At 41.9% G+C, this 17276-nt stretch overlaps 1 protein-coding gene across 4 annotated transcripts in view; it reads left to right on the forward strand.

Moving 5' to 3' along the window:
- Positions 1 to 15524, forward strand: part of cluha (clustered mitochondria (cluA/CLU1) homolog a) — an 18634-nt gene extending 3110 nt beyond the window's left edge. For all 4 annotated transcript variants that reach the window (XM_020600149.1, XM_020600150.1, XM_020600152.1 and 1 more), the window contains 26 exons: positions 2271 to 2464; positions 2935 to 3106; positions 3680 to 3823; positions 4269 to 4396; positions 4565 to 4719; positions 5041 to 5166; positions 5881 to 6028; positions 6121 to 6213; positions 6346 to 6780; positions 7381 to 7640; positions 7717 to 8132; positions 9071 to 9172; positions 10206 to 10306; positions 10390 to 10542; positions 10629 to 10691; positions 10779 to 11023; positions 11133 to 11217; positions 11327 to 11480; positions 11603 to 11742; positions 11838 to 11918; positions 12005 to 12130; positions 12250 to 12371; positions 12464 to 12557; positions 12640 to 12774; positions 12861 to 12934; positions 13751 to 15524. In XM_020600149.1, coding sequence (XP_020455805.1) covers positions 2271 to 2464; positions 2935 to 3106; positions 3680 to 3823; positions 4269 to 4396; positions 4565 to 4719; positions 5041 to 5166; positions 5881 to 6028; positions 6121 to 6213; positions 6346 to 6780; positions 7381 to 7640; positions 7717 to 8132; positions 9071 to 9172; positions 10206 to 10306; positions 10390 to 10542; positions 10629 to 10691; positions 10779 to 11023; positions 11133 to 11217; positions 11327 to 11480; positions 11603 to 11742; positions 11838 to 11918; positions 12005 to 12130; positions 12250 to 12371; positions 12464 to 12557; positions 12640 to 12774; positions 12861 to 12934; positions 13751 to 13877 — 4073 coding nt within the window. In that variant the 3' untranslated portion in view covers positions 13878 to 15524. The remainder of the gene's footprint in view (positions 1 to 2270; positions 2465 to 2934; positions 3107 to 3679; positions 3824 to 4268; positions 4397 to 4564; positions 4720 to 5040; positions 5167 to 5880; positions 6029 to 6120; positions 6214 to 6345; positions 6781 to 7380; positions 7641 to 7716; positions 8133 to 9070; positions 9173 to 10205; positions 10307 to 10389; positions 10543 to 10628; positions 10692 to 10778; positions 11024 to 11132; positions 11218 to 11326; positions 11481 to 11602; positions 11743 to 11837; positions 11919 to 12004; positions 12131 to 12249; positions 12372 to 12463; positions 12558 to 12639; positions 12775 to 12860; positions 12935 to 13750) is intronic.
- Positions 15525 to 17276: the final 1752 nt, after the last annotated feature.

Here is a 17276-nt window from a genome sequence, read left to right on the forward strand (position 1 = left end):
CTTTCTTCCATTACTCTGGGGCTAAATGGGTCAGTTTTGCAACACACCGGCTGTGGGATTGCCTCACTCGTCTAAAAGCTGTAGTCATCCAACTCCCCTTCCACCCTTTGTCCCTTATGATGACACTGTCTTTAGATGGAATAAGTTGAGAGTTTCAAAAATGCACAACTTGAAGATGAACTGTTGAATTAAGTCAATAATAAGCCTGTGATTTTCATGTCATGTTAATATTTTAGTTTATAAAATATCAGAATATAGTGACAAATGACCATTACAAGTTCCCAGAGCTTAAATTGAGTTTTTCTGACCAAAAAGAAAACCCAAAGGTACATAATTTACAATGATATAAAATAATATTGTTAAAGAATAATGGTGCAACTAATGGTTATTTTCATAATTCGTCACTACCACCTATTTTCCTAAATAATCCTTTACTCTATAAATCTACCATCAGTTTCCAAGAGCACATGATTTTTTTGCAAATGTCTTGTTTAGTGTGACCAACAAGCTAACACACAAAAATGTTTGACCAGTTTACACTAGGATGTTGTTTGTGATTGTTGGTTTTGTCTTGTGAATGGAACGTCATGACAGAAAAAGTTTCAGAACTGCTGTTCTAGATGTCATTGGCTACTAGAAAACTGAAGGGTCTATGAGACATTTCACAGACAGCTACACTGAAGCGTTCAACACCGAGCTGTCATTTTCTGCTGCTTTGTAACATTACCTTGAGTGTCTGCTCTGGAGCCACTGTGTTTGTTATTCAGAGCGGGACAGCCACTCCTCTGTTGTTTTTGTGTGCTTGTTCCCACCCGGGGTCGTGGTCCTGTTATGAGGCCCCGCCCCTCCCTCAGGCCCTTGCTCTTCACTAACCCTGACAAGCAAGGACACACTGGCTGGCAGAAGTTTGCCCAGTGAGAGAACACACTTGTCTGACATGCACTTTCACAGCCCTGCTTCTTTAAATTAATGAACCCATTCGTGTCACTTGAACTGAATCACTCTAGAAAGGGTGGGAAACATAATGCATGCATAATGTGTATAAGGAAAAGACGTGGAGCAGGGGCCCCTTAATTTGTTTGTTTTTTTGTTGTTGTTGTTGCATAAGACAAAAAAACACTTGTAATATGGAGGGATAGAATGTCCATGAAGGAGCAACTACCAGCTGAGTCCCTGCATTTGCATCAGTCTCAGTCAGCCATGCAAGTGACCACCAGCTCTTGCTGGGACAAAGAAAAATCTTTTGTATTCAGTCCCTCGAGTTTTCTTGGCTAGAATCAGTCCAGTGTTGGAAACTAAGTACTAAGTTTTGTCTTTTAGAGGAGTTTGTACTTGGACAGATAATGCCATGGTGATTATTGGTGAAAGTGAAACCAGGGCATCCAGATCCACTCACCCTTGCTTTGCAGTTTGTGTTGAATTAATTTATATTTGAATTAAATGTCACACTAAGGCACTAGTGAACTGTAGTTTAGCTTTATGGGCTTTCTTCACCCATCCCTACATATTTCATAAGGCTATGGGAAAGGTCATTCATCTTCTGGGTGTGTGTGCCTTGGTTGTCAAGTAGCTGCCTGGCAGTGTCTCTGTTCAGGTGGTAGAAAGGTCTGGTGTTGTAGCTTTGGGGGGTGACTCACTGTGCATGACTGGCTGGCTGAACATGCTGCTCCCTGTAGATGAGATTAATCACTAATGACAGCTGTAAAGTTAACCGTTGTAAAAAGGGTGATAAAAGAAGATTTTAGGCTCATTGTTGATCCTTCGGGGCCACAGCTTTACCATTTGGTTCCCTCCCATTGCTTCATGGCGTCTCAGCCACAGCTGTTTTAGCAAAACAGCTCTAAAAACCCACTGGACACTTGTTAGTCCCCAGCACCAGAGGGTGACATTTAGAGACTGAATGGGGAACATAATGGAGAGGTAAGGAGCCAAAGAACCTGGTATTTCCCCCTGGAGTTGGTAGAGACCAGAAACAGAGTCAAAAGAAAGTGAATATTCGACAGGTGACCAGATATAAAAAACACGACTTTGTTAATAACACACATTTTACTGTCAGGTTCCTTGTATTAACTCAAAAGAAGGTATGTTAACGTTGTGTTCACAGCTTGTTGTCTACAGCTTGTTGTCCACAAGTAACCAAAAACATTTTATTGCATTTTTAAATGAGAGGTTTTAATAGTTTAAATGATGTATTGACAGTTGAGCGTCTCCATCTCTGAATTTGAACGGCTGTTAACCAGCTGATGATCTCTGCGTTTTTTTCATTGCAGGGCAGGGTGCAGATAAAGCCATGGTGAATGGTGATGGAGCTCACGAGCACACGAAGGAAGGGGACTCGAAACAGGATGGCAGTGGAGAGGCAGACGGAGAAGAGGAGTCTAATGAACAGGAAGTGATAGTGATCCAGGACACAGGCTTCACTGTTAAGATCCAGGCACCTGGAATAGAGCTGTTTGACCTGCAGGTCAGGATAAGCTGCAGTTTTTTCACTTGTGTTCAAACAGACCACAGTAATCTGACTATAACTGACATGCAACAGAGAGAAAAGAAATAATTGATGTGTAATAAGTGATATTTATCTTGTTTCACGATGAGCATTCCTTGGTCTGTGCATCGTTTACTGCCTGTTTATACTGTTTATTTTGCATTGTTTGCACTGTTTGATGCCTGTTTATACTGTTTATTTTGCATTGTTTGCACTGTTTGATGCTTGTTAATATTGTTTATTTTGTTATACTACACAGCCTTATGTTGGTTTACTGTTTACTTGCCCCTTGGGGATATGTACATGCACGTTGAGAGCCGCTGCACCAGAATCAAATTCCTCGTGTGTCCGACACACCTGGCCAATAAAGCTGATTCTGATTCTGAAATATTGCTGAAGCTGTGCTTACCTCCATCATTTCATGTCTTCTGTTCACTCCCCTCTTTCAGGTCTCTCCCCAGGAAATGGTACAGGAGATCCATCAGGTGTTGATGGACCGTGAGGACACCTGTCATCGGACCTGCTTCTCCCTGCAGCTGGACGGAAATGTGCTAGACAACTTTGCTGAGCTCAAATCCATTGAGGGCCTTCAGGAGGGCTCCCTGCTCAAAGTGGTGGAAGGTGCGAATCAAACACATTTTTGCTGCTTCTTGCGTTTCAAGAGAGACAGTAGCTGTTTGCTGGAACTTGCTTTGTGTCACTCAGCAAGGTTCTAAAACTGGCATTGTTTTTTATAATAGTAAAGTACACACAGTCATTGCCCTCACTGAAAACCTCTCTATTGCCTACATTACATTTAGTTTGGGAGGCTTCATCAGTCAGTATTGCTGTACTGTCAACTGTCAAATACTGTTGTTGCTACTGTATGTAGCTGTTCATAAAATAACCAAGAGCTCTGTGTTGATGCTGCAGAGTGTGACCGTTGTGAAGCCTCAGCACATGTGACAAAGCATCTGGTGTTGCATTTCACCTTGTCGGTATGAAATAAAAATATTAGTTTCACTGTCACACAGATGGATTTAAGCTTAAATGATTTACCCTCCATCAACAGCCGGTATCTTGGACAGTATCTTGCTTAGCAAAGTTTTACCAGAGTTTATTACAAATGTTAATAAGCTTGATCTACTACTTCTCAAACCATCTTACTACCTACTGTTTGTCACCAATGGGCTTGTTTCTTCTTTTTTGCTGCAGAGCCCTACACAGTGCGTGAAGCTCGCATCCATGTGCGCCACATCAGAGACCTGCTGAAAAGCCTGGACCCCTCAGATGCATACAATGGGGTGGACTGCAACTCCCTCTCCTTCCTCAGCATTTTCACTGATGGAGATCTTGGAGGTGTGGTCACATCTAAGATGATAGTTCACTATTGTAACATTGTAGATAAGTCAGAAAACGAGGAAAAGCAGGCCATGGGCTCTTTAACGACCATTGTTGTAAGCGTGAGGGATGCTCATCCCCATTTGTCACACTGATTCCACTATTAAACTTATTTTATTGTCTTTGTGCACAAGAGGTAGGGAGCAGCAGTAACTCTGTTAGAGTGAATGAAGGTGCATTTCTTTCTCGTTCTTTTGCCATTGACTCCCACATAAAAGTGACCAGAGTTCTGATTCACACACGAGAGCAACATGTTAGGTTACCATCAGATTAACATACAGATGTTCGCACTAGTCTTCTATGTGGCTAAGTATAACACAGCAGGGGTAGAATGGTCAGTGACTGCAGCATGTGTTGTACAGCAGTGTACATGTTTTCACCTTGCTTCGGATCTGCTTTGTAGATAGCGGTAAGCGGAAGAAAAAGGGCATCGAGCTGGAGCAGATTGACTGCACCCCCCCAGAGCACATCCTTCCCGGCAGCAAAGAGCACCCCTTGGTGCCCCTCCAGCCACAGAACAAGGACTGGAAGGTGAGGAGCAGCCCGTGGTCTGCTTTTATGAGTAGGCCTAAAATAGAAAAGTATCATCTTGTTATTAAAGCCTGAAGTGGTTTCTGAAATTTAGGATTACCGCAAAGATACTAAGCCAAAAAAGAAAAAGAAAAAGATAACCACTCAGTGCCCCTCCATTCCCACCAGCCTATGCAGTGCCTGAAGGTCCTGACCATGAGCGGCTGGAATCCTCCACCTGGAAACAGGAAGATGCATGGTGATCTCATGTACCTGTACATCGTGACTGTGGAGGAGCGCCATATCAGCATCACTGCCTCCACACGTGGCTTCTACCTCAACCAGTCAGTCAACAGTTCAACGTTTTATCTCCATACAGCTCCATGTTTTCACTGTAGACAACTCTCTGCCTTTTAAGCTCCATAATGAAGTTTTAAAACAGAAACAAAAGTTTGGGCACCCTACTAAATCAGTATTGGTAAATCAGCTGTAGCCAGCTAGCTTTCTAAATGGCCATCTGCAAGAGAGTACAGCCCCACTAAGGTATCTTCCTAAAAGAACACTACTCCTCAGTCCAGGGTTATTTATCTGTTCTCTCCAGTTGGTAGATTTCAGGTTATATTAATGTGAATGATGAGAGTAAAGGGAATGGGTGTGTGTTCCAGATCCACTACCTACACCTTCAACCCCAAACCAGCCAATCCCAGCTTCCTGAGCCATTCACTGGTGGAGCTGCTGAGCCAGATCAGCCCTGCCTTCAAGAAGAACTTCACTTCCCTGCAGAAAAAACGGTGAGAACATCTCTTTGTCTTTAGTTTCTCTAAATCGAAGTGACTTTTTATTTGAGTGATTCAGAGCAACAAAGTCAGCGCTTTTCATCTGTGGTACCGTGAAACACATCTTTTCTAATACCTCGGTGTCTCCCCTCTGATTCACAACCTCTCTTCTCTACTTGGTTGGTACTGAAAAGAAGCTTGTCTTGTTTACTGTTGCATTTCTCATTGAATTGCTTTTTTTCTAAAGTTAATTGATTTATCAATTAATATTACTCAACGAGGTGAGAGAACACTGTTATGTGGCAAGAGGTCAAAGTCTTAAAGCACACTAAAAAAGAAAATGATTACAAGAAAGTGGCCAGGACATGGGCGGAGCAAGGGGTGGCCCTGGTGGGGAGTAAATAAGCAGCGAGAAAAGCTAGCTAAAGAAAGCACTGTGTGGTTTACGCAAAATAAACTGTTTCCTAATAATGTATGACTTATCATGTCATAGAATTAGGGGTTTAATTAACTTTTTTACATGTGTGACAAATGTGCCAACCTTCTGAGTTTGGACACCCAGGTCAAAATTTTCTAGATCCACCCCTGATTCTCATCATTCACTGGTTTTTAGTTTTGATGATATAAGAACTGCTCCCAGCATAAACAGATTTCATATAACCGGCCTGAAATATATGAACTAAGAATATGCAAGTAATATATTTTTCTATTGCTGTGTTTTTGCTGCAGAGTCCAGAGACACCCATTTGAGAGGATAGCTACACCTTTTCAGGTGTACAGCTGGACCGCTCCACAGCTAGACCATGCCATGGACTGCGTTCGGGCAGAGGATGCCTACACCTCCCGTCTGGGTTATGAGGAACACATTCCTGGACAGGTAGGCACAGCTTGAACATAGCAGCACATCACACAGAATAAAACAGTTCTTTTCCCAGTGTTAATAAGTTGTATGTGCTGGTACGCCTCCAGACCCGAGATTGGAATGAGGAGCTGCAGACTACCAGAGAGCTGCCCCGGAAGAACCTGCCCGAGCGGCTGCTGAGGGAGAGGGCCATATTCAAGGTATGGATGAGCCTTTGCAGGCTTTGTGTCCCACTGTGTGAGTCTGCTGATGGGAAATGTGATGCCAAATTGTGTAAATGTGTACCTTTTCTTTTTCTAAATCACTAATATCCATGTTTTTCCATCCTGCAGGTCCACAGTGACTTTGCAGCAGCTGCCACTCGAGGCGCCATGGCAGTAATTGATGGCAACGTCATGGCTATCAACCCTGGTGAAGAAACGCGCATGCAGATGTTCATCTGGAACAACATCTTCTTCAGCCTTGGCTTCGATGTGCGGGACCACTATCGTGAGCTGGGTGGAGATGCCGCTGCCCACGCTGCGCCCACCAATGACTTGAATGGAGTACGAGCTTACGGGGCGGTGGATGTGGAGGGTCTCTACACCTTGGGGACAGTAGTGGTGGACTACAGAGGCTACCGTGTCACTGCTCAGTCCATCATCCCAGGTATCCTGGAGCGTGAGCAGGAGCAGAGCGTCATCTACGGCTCCATTGACTTTGGCAAGACAGTTGTTTCTCACAGCAAATATCTGGAGCTGCTGGAGAAGACCAGCAGACCGCTGAAGGTCAGTAACACAACCAGTGATTATTTAACTTACGGATAATCCAGTTATTTCACAGTACACACCTTTTGTGTTAAAGGTGTGCACTGTAAATATTTTTCTTACTGTCAATAATTCATATGAAAACACCAAAGTGAACAAAGAAGTGATATTGTAACAAGTGCAGCCAAAGCCTGATAGATCCTATTCGTCTGTACAATAGACCTCCATGTTGTTACTGTGCCCAGGTGACATGTTTATGTTTATTCATTACCACAAACATGAATGCTGAACTAGAATGACTAGGACACCAATGTGTTTTAAAATTACCATGTGCAGCTAGTTTAAGAAATGATTTGGCCCTTTTTAAAAATGAAAGTTATGTGGTTGACATAGTTTTAAATATTTGCATTAAGCAGGAGCAACAAGGCTTAGACCTGTGAGGATCAGACAGGGTAGTATCACATTATTGGTTTTCATTTGACAACTAAAAAATACAGAATATTGTCAGACCCATCCTTTAACATCTTGCTCTGATTCTACTGAGATTTACAAGCACCAATTCAGATCTTCTGTCTCTCAGACAAGTTCATGTTGCTATATATTATTGGATGTAAATTTTAGGTCCAGAGGCACAGTGTGTTGAACGAGAAGAACGACGAAGTGGAGCTGTGCTCCTCTGTTGAGTGTAAAGGCATAATTGGAAATGATGGCCGACATTATATTTTGGACCTTCTTCGTACTTTCCCACCTGACCTCAACTTCCTACCTGTGGACGGAGAGGAGCTGCCCCCAGAGTGTCAGCGCCAAGGCTTCCCTTGCCAGCACCGCCACCGCCTGGCCTGTCTACGCCAAGAGCTCATTGAGGCCTTTGTTGAGCACAGGTCTGTGCTGTTGTGCATAACCATATTTTCATCATCGCACTTGTAGAGTCTAAGTGTTGGTTCTGTTCCTCTTCAGATATCTTCTCTTCATGAAGATGGCAGCATTACAGCTCATGCAACAGAAAGCAACCAAGGACTCCAACAAAGCTGATACGCCTGCCATCACAGAAACCTCAGAAACATCCGTCGAAAGCAGTGCTGATACAATCCAGTCACAGACCACTGCCTCAGATTCTACTAATGCAGCAGATGTCTCCACAGACCACATAAGCCAGACAGACAACACTACCTCGGCTGCCTCACAGGCAGAGACTGACTGTAAAGAAAAGTCCTCTAACCCCTCCACAAATGGGCCTCTAGACCCTTCAGCCACCTTGAACGGGGAATACAAGAGCCCACTAGAGGCTAAGAAGCTTGAGGAAAATATTCCAGGATTAGCTCGGGCCAAAGAGCTGGCGGAGACCTTAGTTGGTGAAGATGCATCTGGTATTGGTACGTTCAAAAATACCCCAAAGAACAAAGGGCAGGACAACACAGGGAGAGCTCCTCTGGTGGATAATAGCTTAGTAAAAAGTAATGTTTAGTCAGAGGGAAATATGTAACCAAGAATTAGCTGTGTCTTGATGCAGATAATTTTAGAGGAAATGCTTTTTTTGTACGTGTTGTCCATAGTATTACAACAGTGATCAAGTACTGGGTCATAGTGGCTTCTCTCCCCCCGACTTGCTGTCCCTGCTCAGTCCTCAGCCTGCAGTGGAGAAATGTGTTAGGCCCAGATCAGCCCATTTCTCCCTGTTCAGCCTGTGATGCCTTTGTTGTGTGATTTGACCCATTAAAAATGAATAATCATGTGCTCTGTCAGCTGATCCTAATGGAATGCAAAAATTAATCTCATGTTCAGTGATTTGCATGTTGTTCAACTGATGCTAATCCACATTAATCTTGTCAAATAGGCTGACTTGATCTGTGATCAGCAGCTTTGAAACTGTGGTGGGTGCTTGACCAAGGGTCCACAGTAAGCTCCTCTGGGAAATAAAACTCAATTACAAGCTCAGCAACACTATGTGTACTGTGTGATCAGCTGTTTTATTTAAAATACAGATGATAAGTACTACAGATGAAACTCTGGCACAATATTGTGCACTGGCCCTACTAAATAAACCAAGGAAATATAATTAGGATAAGTGACTGTACACAGATTTTGAGGTGACAGAAAACTTGTGTCTTTACCTTATTGAGCCACAGCACCCAACTCAGTTCACCCAGTCATAGCCCTGCTTTCCTTGTACGTACTAAGGAGTCCTCTTGAAAAGATGGTGGCTTCATGTGGACATGGTTTAAATTGTCACTTAAATTTTTGTATATGTTTTGCTATTTATTTTAACCTTTATGTGTCTTTTCTGTTTATGTGACACCCCAATTACAAACAGATCCCAAAAGCCGCGAAGTTGTTCTCAATGCTTGCAAGGCGGTCGGCTCCATCAGCAACGCATCTTTCGACATTCGCTTCAACCCTGACATCTTCTCCCCAGGTGAGCACAACAAGGATGTACAGTAAACAGAGAAAGTAAGATTAAGTATTTCATTTCTTCTGATAGTGCAGTGTGCTACATTGCCTTAAAAGGAGCAATCACAAAGAAGCTTTTTGAGAAATCTTGGGTTCTTATGTTTCTCAGGCATGAGTTCTCTACTGCTAACAGTTGAACCACTTGCCTTTTTGACTATTGTTTGGTTATTGTTTTTGTGGATGATTCAGGGTAACATGATGATACAGAAGATTTTCAGGCAGCTTTACAATATGTCAAATATTTTTTAGGCTGAAGTGAAAGGAATGTTTCTGGAGCAGCCAGGCAGAGACAAAGAAATAAATCCATAATAAAGGCCAAGCAAAAACTGGTTAGCTAACTGAAGCTAAAACAGTCCCTTATTTACTGTTATGAAACTGCAGATTAGAAGATAAACTGTTATCCATTTCAAATTCAAGAGCAGCCAAGACATCTGTAGTATTTTCATCCATGTTCGCTCCCTGAACCCTCAGACTTGTCAGCGTCTTGAGTTCCTATGTGCTTTAAGTCATTTTTAGCACGTTTGGCATCAAATGATCTTTTGAGAAGTGAAAGAAATTGAACAACACTTGTTCATCAGAGAAATGAATCACAAAAGCGGTGTGTTAGGAGTGCCTTGATAGCTGAGTGGTTACGGCACATGGCTGAACCTATGTGGCATGTCGCTCCCTGTCACTGCCTACTTGCATCTCTCTGTGACCCACTGTGAAGTAAAGGCATAAATGCTTGTGCTTGTCAAAGCTGGTAGTGCTGATGTTGTGTGGACTTAAATCTGATTACACTGTGGAGACTCAATGTTTTTATGGGGTCAAAAATCATAAAATTTTGAAGTCATGACTTGGTTTAAGTTTATGGTATGGTTAGGTAAGTACTGGTTATGGTCAGGTGTTAGAGGGTAGGTTTCCAGGAAATTAGTGTAATTTTCTCTGAAGTGATGGAAACATGACTGTGTGTGTGTGTGTGTGTGTGTGTGTGTGTGTGTGTGTGTGTTTTTAAACAGGTGTGCGTTTCCCAGATCATAGCACAGATGACATTCAGAAGCAGAAGCAGCTGTTTAAAGATGCTGCTGCCTTCTTGGTCTCCTGCCAGATCCCATCACTGGTAAGTGACACAGAACCAGGTCACCAGGATTTTTAGTTGTGTTTTGGATATTAAAGCCATTTGTTTGTGTGCTTCATGACCAGGTTAAAGACTGTTTGGACCACAGTGCTCTGCCCATGGATGGAGCCACACTGACAGAGGCCTTACACCAGAGAGGCATCAATGTTCGCTATTTGGGCACTGTTCTGGAGTTTGTAGAAAAGACCCCTGCCAGAGCCCAGCTGGGGCACGTCTATGTGAGTCTCATTCCTCACATCTGATAGCCACCATCATGCATTTTGTGTCATTTAGGCAAACAAATGTTTTTTTTTCTGTGCCTTAGAGGATAGGAGTCAGTGAGCTGATCACTAGATGTGCAAAACATATCTTCAAGACATACCTCCAGGTTGGTAACACTTAACAGACATATCTAATCAACAACAGACAAACCTACATGTATTTATCTTGATTTAAAATGTTCCTTGTCATGTAGGGTGTGGAACTGTCTGCCCTGTCTGCCGCTGTAAGCCATTTCCTAAACTGCTTTCTGAGCTCCTTCCCCGAGGCTGTCGGCCACCTGCCTCCCGATGAGCTGGTGTCACGCCGCAAAAGCCGCAAACGTCGCAACAGGGTCCCCGGTGGTGGAGACAACACAACGTGGGCGAGCCTGACACCCAGTGAGCTGTGGAAGAACATTTCCTCTGAGGCTCAGAGCTACTATCACTTCAGCATACAGTGGTGAGTGCCCCAGTGATGTTGAGGCTAACATGAGGATCCTCTTCTTCTTTCAAGTGTTTGCATTTTTTTTGGGTGTGATTAGTGGTGACAAATATCCTGTCTTACTCAGTGAAAGTGTGGACCAGGTGGTGGAGAAGTATGGCTTTCAGAAGATCACTCTGCTTAGAGAAATTTCAGTCAAAACTGGCATTCAGGTAATGGTTAATCTGTAGTGACCCTCTCTCAGTGTCACTATACCAAATGACCATTAAGAACTTTTCTCTTCTTTTTTTTTTTTACGTATCGGTTTAATTTGCCTTGTAGATTTTGATAAAGGAGTACAACTTTGACAGCCGCCACAAGCCTGCCTTCACAGAGGAGGACATCCTGAATATTTTTCCTGTTGTGAAGCATGTTAACCCCAAAGCATCAGACGCATTCCACTTCTTCCAGAGCGGACAGGCCAAAGTGCAGCAAGGTGAGACTCCTGTGTTTACTCCATCAGGTGGAGGCATATGCACTGGTTTAGAAACCTAAACATTTTGAATAAAGAATCTTTTAACAGAACTCGGTCCTTCTGTTCTTCCTTTACATTTGCAGGTTTTCTGAAGGAGGGCTGTGAGCTGATCAACGAGGCTCTCAACCTCTTCAACAATGTGTACGGAGCCATGCATGTAGAAATCTGTGCCTGTCTGCGCCTACTGGCACGCCTTAATTACATCATGGGAGACCATCCTGAGGTAGGTAGAAATATGGCAGCTCTTACATTGCCAGTAGTTTTAACCAAGTGCAGTACTGATTTTGTAGGTCATGACGAGTGCGTATCTGCCCGCAGGCTCTCAGTAACCAGCAAAAGGCTGTCCTGATGAGTGAAAGAGTCCTCGGCATCGAACACCCGAACACTATTCAAGAATATGTAAGTTGTCATGCAAAATGTAGGAAGTCTTCACTTCGTGCTTAGTATCTCTCTAACATATTTCTTTATTCCCTTCACCCTTTCAGATGCACTTGGCTCTGTACTGTTTTGCGAATGGCCAACTGTCGACCGCCCTGAAGCTGCTTTATCGTGCTCGTTACCTCATGTTGTTGGTCTGTGGAGAGGACCACCCAGAGATGGCGCTGCTAGATGTGAGTGCTTTAAACAGAACTATTAACTGCTTCTAACGTAATGCATCAGTACAGATTAAATCAGTAAAATCCAACCTACCACATTTTTGTGTCGAATGCTCTTTGCTCTCATTCTACAGAGTAACATTGGGCTGGTGCTGCACGGAGTGATGGAGTACGACTTATCTCTGAGATTCCTGGAGAACGCCCTGACTATCAACACAAAGTACCATGGTCCCCGGTCCCTCAAAGTGGCCCTCAGGTGGGTGGGGCGATTCATCATACATAAGGTTGCTAAAAATGCTGTCTATCATGATGATTTACATGATGTGAACCTTTTTTATTTTTTTCCAGCCATCATTTGGTTGCAAGGGTTTACGAGAGCAAGGCCGAGTTCCGCTCTGCACTACAGCACGAGAAGGAGGGCTACACCATTTACAAGAACCAGGTGGGTTCTGCTGGACTCTGTGAGGCTGGGCTGCTGACACACTTGTTTTTATTAGATGTGATCATTTATTTTCTGTTGCCAGATGGGTGAGGCACATGAGAAGACCAAGGAGAGCTCAGAGTATTTGAAGTATCTCACGCAGCAGGCTGTAGCTCTGCAGAGAACCATGAACGAGATCTACAAGAATGGCTCCAACGCCAGCATCATGCCCCTCAAGGTGACTGCTCTGAATCGGACGTGTTAACTGTGCCAGCGTCTGGTTTAGCACTGGAGTTATGTTGTTATTTCCTCCTGTTTTTCCAGTTCACTGCCCCCAGCATGGCCAGTGTCCTGGAACAGCTCAACATCATCAATGGCATCATCTTTATACCTCTCAGGTAGGATCAGGAAGGATCATTCTGTCTACATGGGGTTTATAATACTCTAAACACTTGGTTTGACACTGCGTACAAAAGTAGGATTTGCTCTAGCTGCATTACATTGGAATCATGTAATTATAAAGGTCCTTTGTCGATACTTAATGAACTGTCCTTGGAAAAAGTTCAGCTCCTAATAATGACTTTCACCCCTGTGCCCTTGTAGTGCCTCCTGTACCTTCAGTTGGAGATGATGTAAGCTAGCAGTTGTTTTGTCACAGCACTTTATGTACAAATGAGAGGACTGATGCTATTCTGATATCTGCACACAGCCATCGATAGGTTAGCTTAGCATAAATATTGGAAGCAGGGTAAAGTAAACAAAATTCCCCTACTACCTCTAAAGCTCACAAAAATAAAATGTTATCTTGTTTGGCTAAACTGTACAAACATCTGGATTTACGGGGCTTGTACTTTGTTTACCACACAGATATGAGAGTGGTACTGTTAGTATTCCCAGACTCTTCCTTTAAAGTTGAATTATGAAATGTCACCCTGTTTCTCAGCAGACAAAACTCCTCGTAGATGATAATAATGACTGAAATTCCATTTTGGGTAAAACTCTTCATTTAAAACGGGCAAAAAGCTCAGTTTGGTAAGTGATATCCACATATATATATAGCTCAGTAAGCTACTTTTTAATAAACTTCGGGCATGAGTAAAGGAACCACTCATGAGTATAAGGAAATACCAAAAAAATGTAAAGGGTCAAGCTACACTAGAAACTTCTTATAGATGCCTTTTGTTTTTTTTTTTTTTGTTTGTTTTTTTTTTTAGCCAAAAGGATTTGGAGAACCTGAAGGCAGAGGTGCAGAGGCGGCAGCAGCTGCAGGAGCTGGGCAGGAGTGAGGAGCCCATTGAGGACAGTCCACTGGAACTAGAGGACAAAATTCCCATTGATTAATATCCAAAAGCGCTCAGCACAGCTACTTTGTGCTATGGAGGGAGAGAGGCTGTGACACAGCAGCTCATGTCACTGAGCCTGTGGACCCAAGAACTGAGCACTCTAAATCAGCATTGAAATAAACAGGGGGAGGGATGGGTCAGGGCAGTCCAGAGAACAAACTGAATGAACTGTAGGACAAAGGAATACAGGGCAGGAATTTCCTACAATGTAGGAAGGGAGGGAGAAGCAGAATCGATGTCAGCGTGCAATCTGAAAAAATAGGCCCAAGAACATGGTGATGAAGTCACCTAAAGTGTTAGTTACTTAGAAACATAATGATATATGAAAGAGCGAGGAGCCCGGGGATGACCATGACATTGTATACCAGAGCCTTATCCACTGTAGCCTATTCTCTAAATAAATCTTCCCACAGCTATGTTAGCCCAGGACCACATTTTCCCCCACCGGGATCTTCATATACCCCATGAGCATGTGCTGCTCTGAATGACAAAGCACCTGCCCTGCCCTAGAACTCAGGGGTACTTTTTACTGTGCACTAAGACCAGATTACAGTTACTAAATTTGAGATTTTTCAAGTGGGGCTTCAGAATGTAAAATCTCCTCTCATTGGTTTTTTTTGAGCCACTTTGCAGCCATTACCAGTCATTGTGCATCACTGATGCTTAATTCATTCAGTCATTCTATTATTTGTACTTAAGACATCCCAGGTGGGTGCCAGCTGTGTCCCATTGTTCCTATTTTTACAACCAAGCAAAAGATACAGTGATACGTCAGCAGGCTTTGAACTAGTTTGATGTCATTTTCAGTTTTTTTTGTTTGTTTTTTTTTTTTTAGTAAATAATACATTTTGTAAAAGTGCACAGGAGAATTAAGAAGATATTTTAGATCTGTTGACCATCAGATAATTTAAGCCATGTCTATTTTATAGAAATGTATAGAAGTGGAAAACGATGTATAAATCTTTATCAGATTTAGACAAACTTGATTGATGTTAATGGAAAATGCAGATTTGAAAAACGTCCATCTTACTCAGTACATTTATCTACAGTACCTATAAAGTAGCTGTGTTCAATCTTCTATTTTTACACATTGAAAAAATATGTGCATGTATGTTTGTATGTGTGACAGTGTGTCTGTCTTTGTGTAGCCCAACAGAAAATCTATTGGCAAGGGCTGTTGCTGCATAGTTTGAATAGAGGTTAAGTGAACATCAGCTTTCCAAGCGTTTTATTTTTTTGGGAGGGTGGGGGTTGTCATGACATCTTTCATAGCAACAGACAAAAACTAGCTTGGAACATCTGGTTCATTGAGCACTTTTCTGTGCTGTTTGGATGTGTTAACATCTTCATAGCACCATCCAAGGTGGACAAAAGAAGGGCTGCCTCAATGTGATGTACCAAAAAGACAGATTAAGGATTGTTTGTGCTTGTATACATGCAATATATTCCTCCCATGGCAATTTGTCACTGAATTGTTGCCGTGTCTAAATGTATGTGATTAAAGCAATAGAGAGATGGTGCTGGACCTGGACCTGATTGTTATTAGAAAATGCAGTTTTTACTTGGTGCAAGATGTGCAGGATGGACTGCTTAACTGTTTTGGTGGAAGTACCTGAAAATAAGGGAGCTGAATTTAAAAAAAAAAGAAAAAAGGGTGAGCTCTGTGGGCTGTGGAATGAGGTTACTACAGTGATTTTCCTGACTGTGCTCCTAAAACTTGTCATAACATCAATAGCAGAACATGATGTGTATTGTATTTATGTTACTGAATGAAATCAGGGCGATACCAGGAAAACTCAAATATGCCTTTGTTTTATTTTTTAGGGGTTTTATGTATAATTTTTTCAGTTTATTCATTGACTCCCTCCTGCTGCAAGTTGTGCTCAATAATACCAACAATGGCCATAAGGTGGCACACTAATATGTGTCATTGTGAAGGACATATTTGGCCTAAATGACAAAAGCTGTTGCAGTGCAAGTACACACAAACACACATGGGCTTCAGTTGGCTTAGACAAATTTAAAGTTAGGGGGATGAAATATTTAGCCTTTTAACCCCTCATTAGTTATGTGGCCCAACATTACACAGATTGCCACCTGCCGAATGTGATCCAAACCTGTTGAAACCCCACCAATGCTGAGTCATGTTTGTGTTTTACAGTTTGATATAGAATAAGCTAATTGAAAACTCAAACTTTTTGTCTGCAGATATAGTCTTGCATTTTTATGCTCTTTGAACATAGTGCTTCTGTGTAGTTGGAGGCATCATTCTGACCCCATTATGGTTTGTTTTGAATACTTTTAGCTAATTAAGATCAATGAAATGTTATTTCATGTTAGACAACAGCATCAGTAGTGAGAACAATGAATACATCTCATAATAAAAAACTAAAGTCATAGTGTGTTCCTTCACATAAAATTAGTAAATATACAATTTGCTGTGACTTTGCAGTTTGTATGAAATGCAAAGTGTGGAATATAAGTGTTAAGCATAAAGGCAGACCAAAGATGAAGTATTCATGTAATTTTTATGTGGACCCTGTGCAAAAGAGTTGTTACAAAAACCTCAACCTATTTTAAACAAACTTGTGAGGAGAAAATGTATTGTGGGGAAAACATCTAATATCTATTTCAAAATATGATGCACTTTGCTGCCCACCGGTTGTATTGCAGTTATTGTTTCTGTGATACCCAAAATAATTGTCTGAGGTTTTTGTTTCCCAGCTAATGAAATTTCTTCTACTCAAAGGCTTCTTAGACTGAGTGTTGGAGTCAGTTTCTCCTGATGATATGTGATATGTGTGTTGCTCTTTATAGAATAATGGTCTTTTTATATTTTGGTCTGAGTATGCTCTCAGATTAAAAGGAATACAATAAAACTAGTAAAAGTTTTGTTTGGGGTTTTGATAACTCATATGAGTAGCCAGCGATGGAACAAGTAGGCCTAATGCGATTCTTTACTTAATTAAAAGTAATATCACTTTATAATGCATTCCAAATTTTACTTAAGTGGAAATACAGAAGTATTAGCAGCAAAATTTATTTAAGATATTTAAAATAAAAATATCCAAAATAGGTCCTGTCAGGGTGTTATATTTTTGTATTATTACTACTCTGTGGTTGCATTTTAGCTACTTAATACTGTAAACTGTTATGTAGTTTAAGTTACAACAGCACATAATACGATACACGCTGATCATATCTTTTATATGAAAATTATTGTTTTGCAAAAAAGATATACAGTCGGGTCCATAAATATTGGGACATCGACACAATTCTAACATTTTTGGCTCTATACACCACCACAATGGATTTGAATTGAAATGAACAAGATGTGCTTTAACTGCAGACTGTCAGCTTTAATTTGAGGGTATTTACATCCAAATCAGGTGAACGG

The sequence above is a fragment of the Monopterus albus genome, unplaced genomic scaffold (assembly GCF_001952655.1).
Source record: "Monopterus albus unplaced genomic scaffold, M_albus_1.0 scaffold45.1, whole genome shotgun sequence".
Taxonomy (NCBI): domain Eukaryota; kingdom Metazoa; phylum Chordata; class Actinopteri; order Synbranchiformes; family Synbranchidae; genus Monopterus; species Monopterus albus.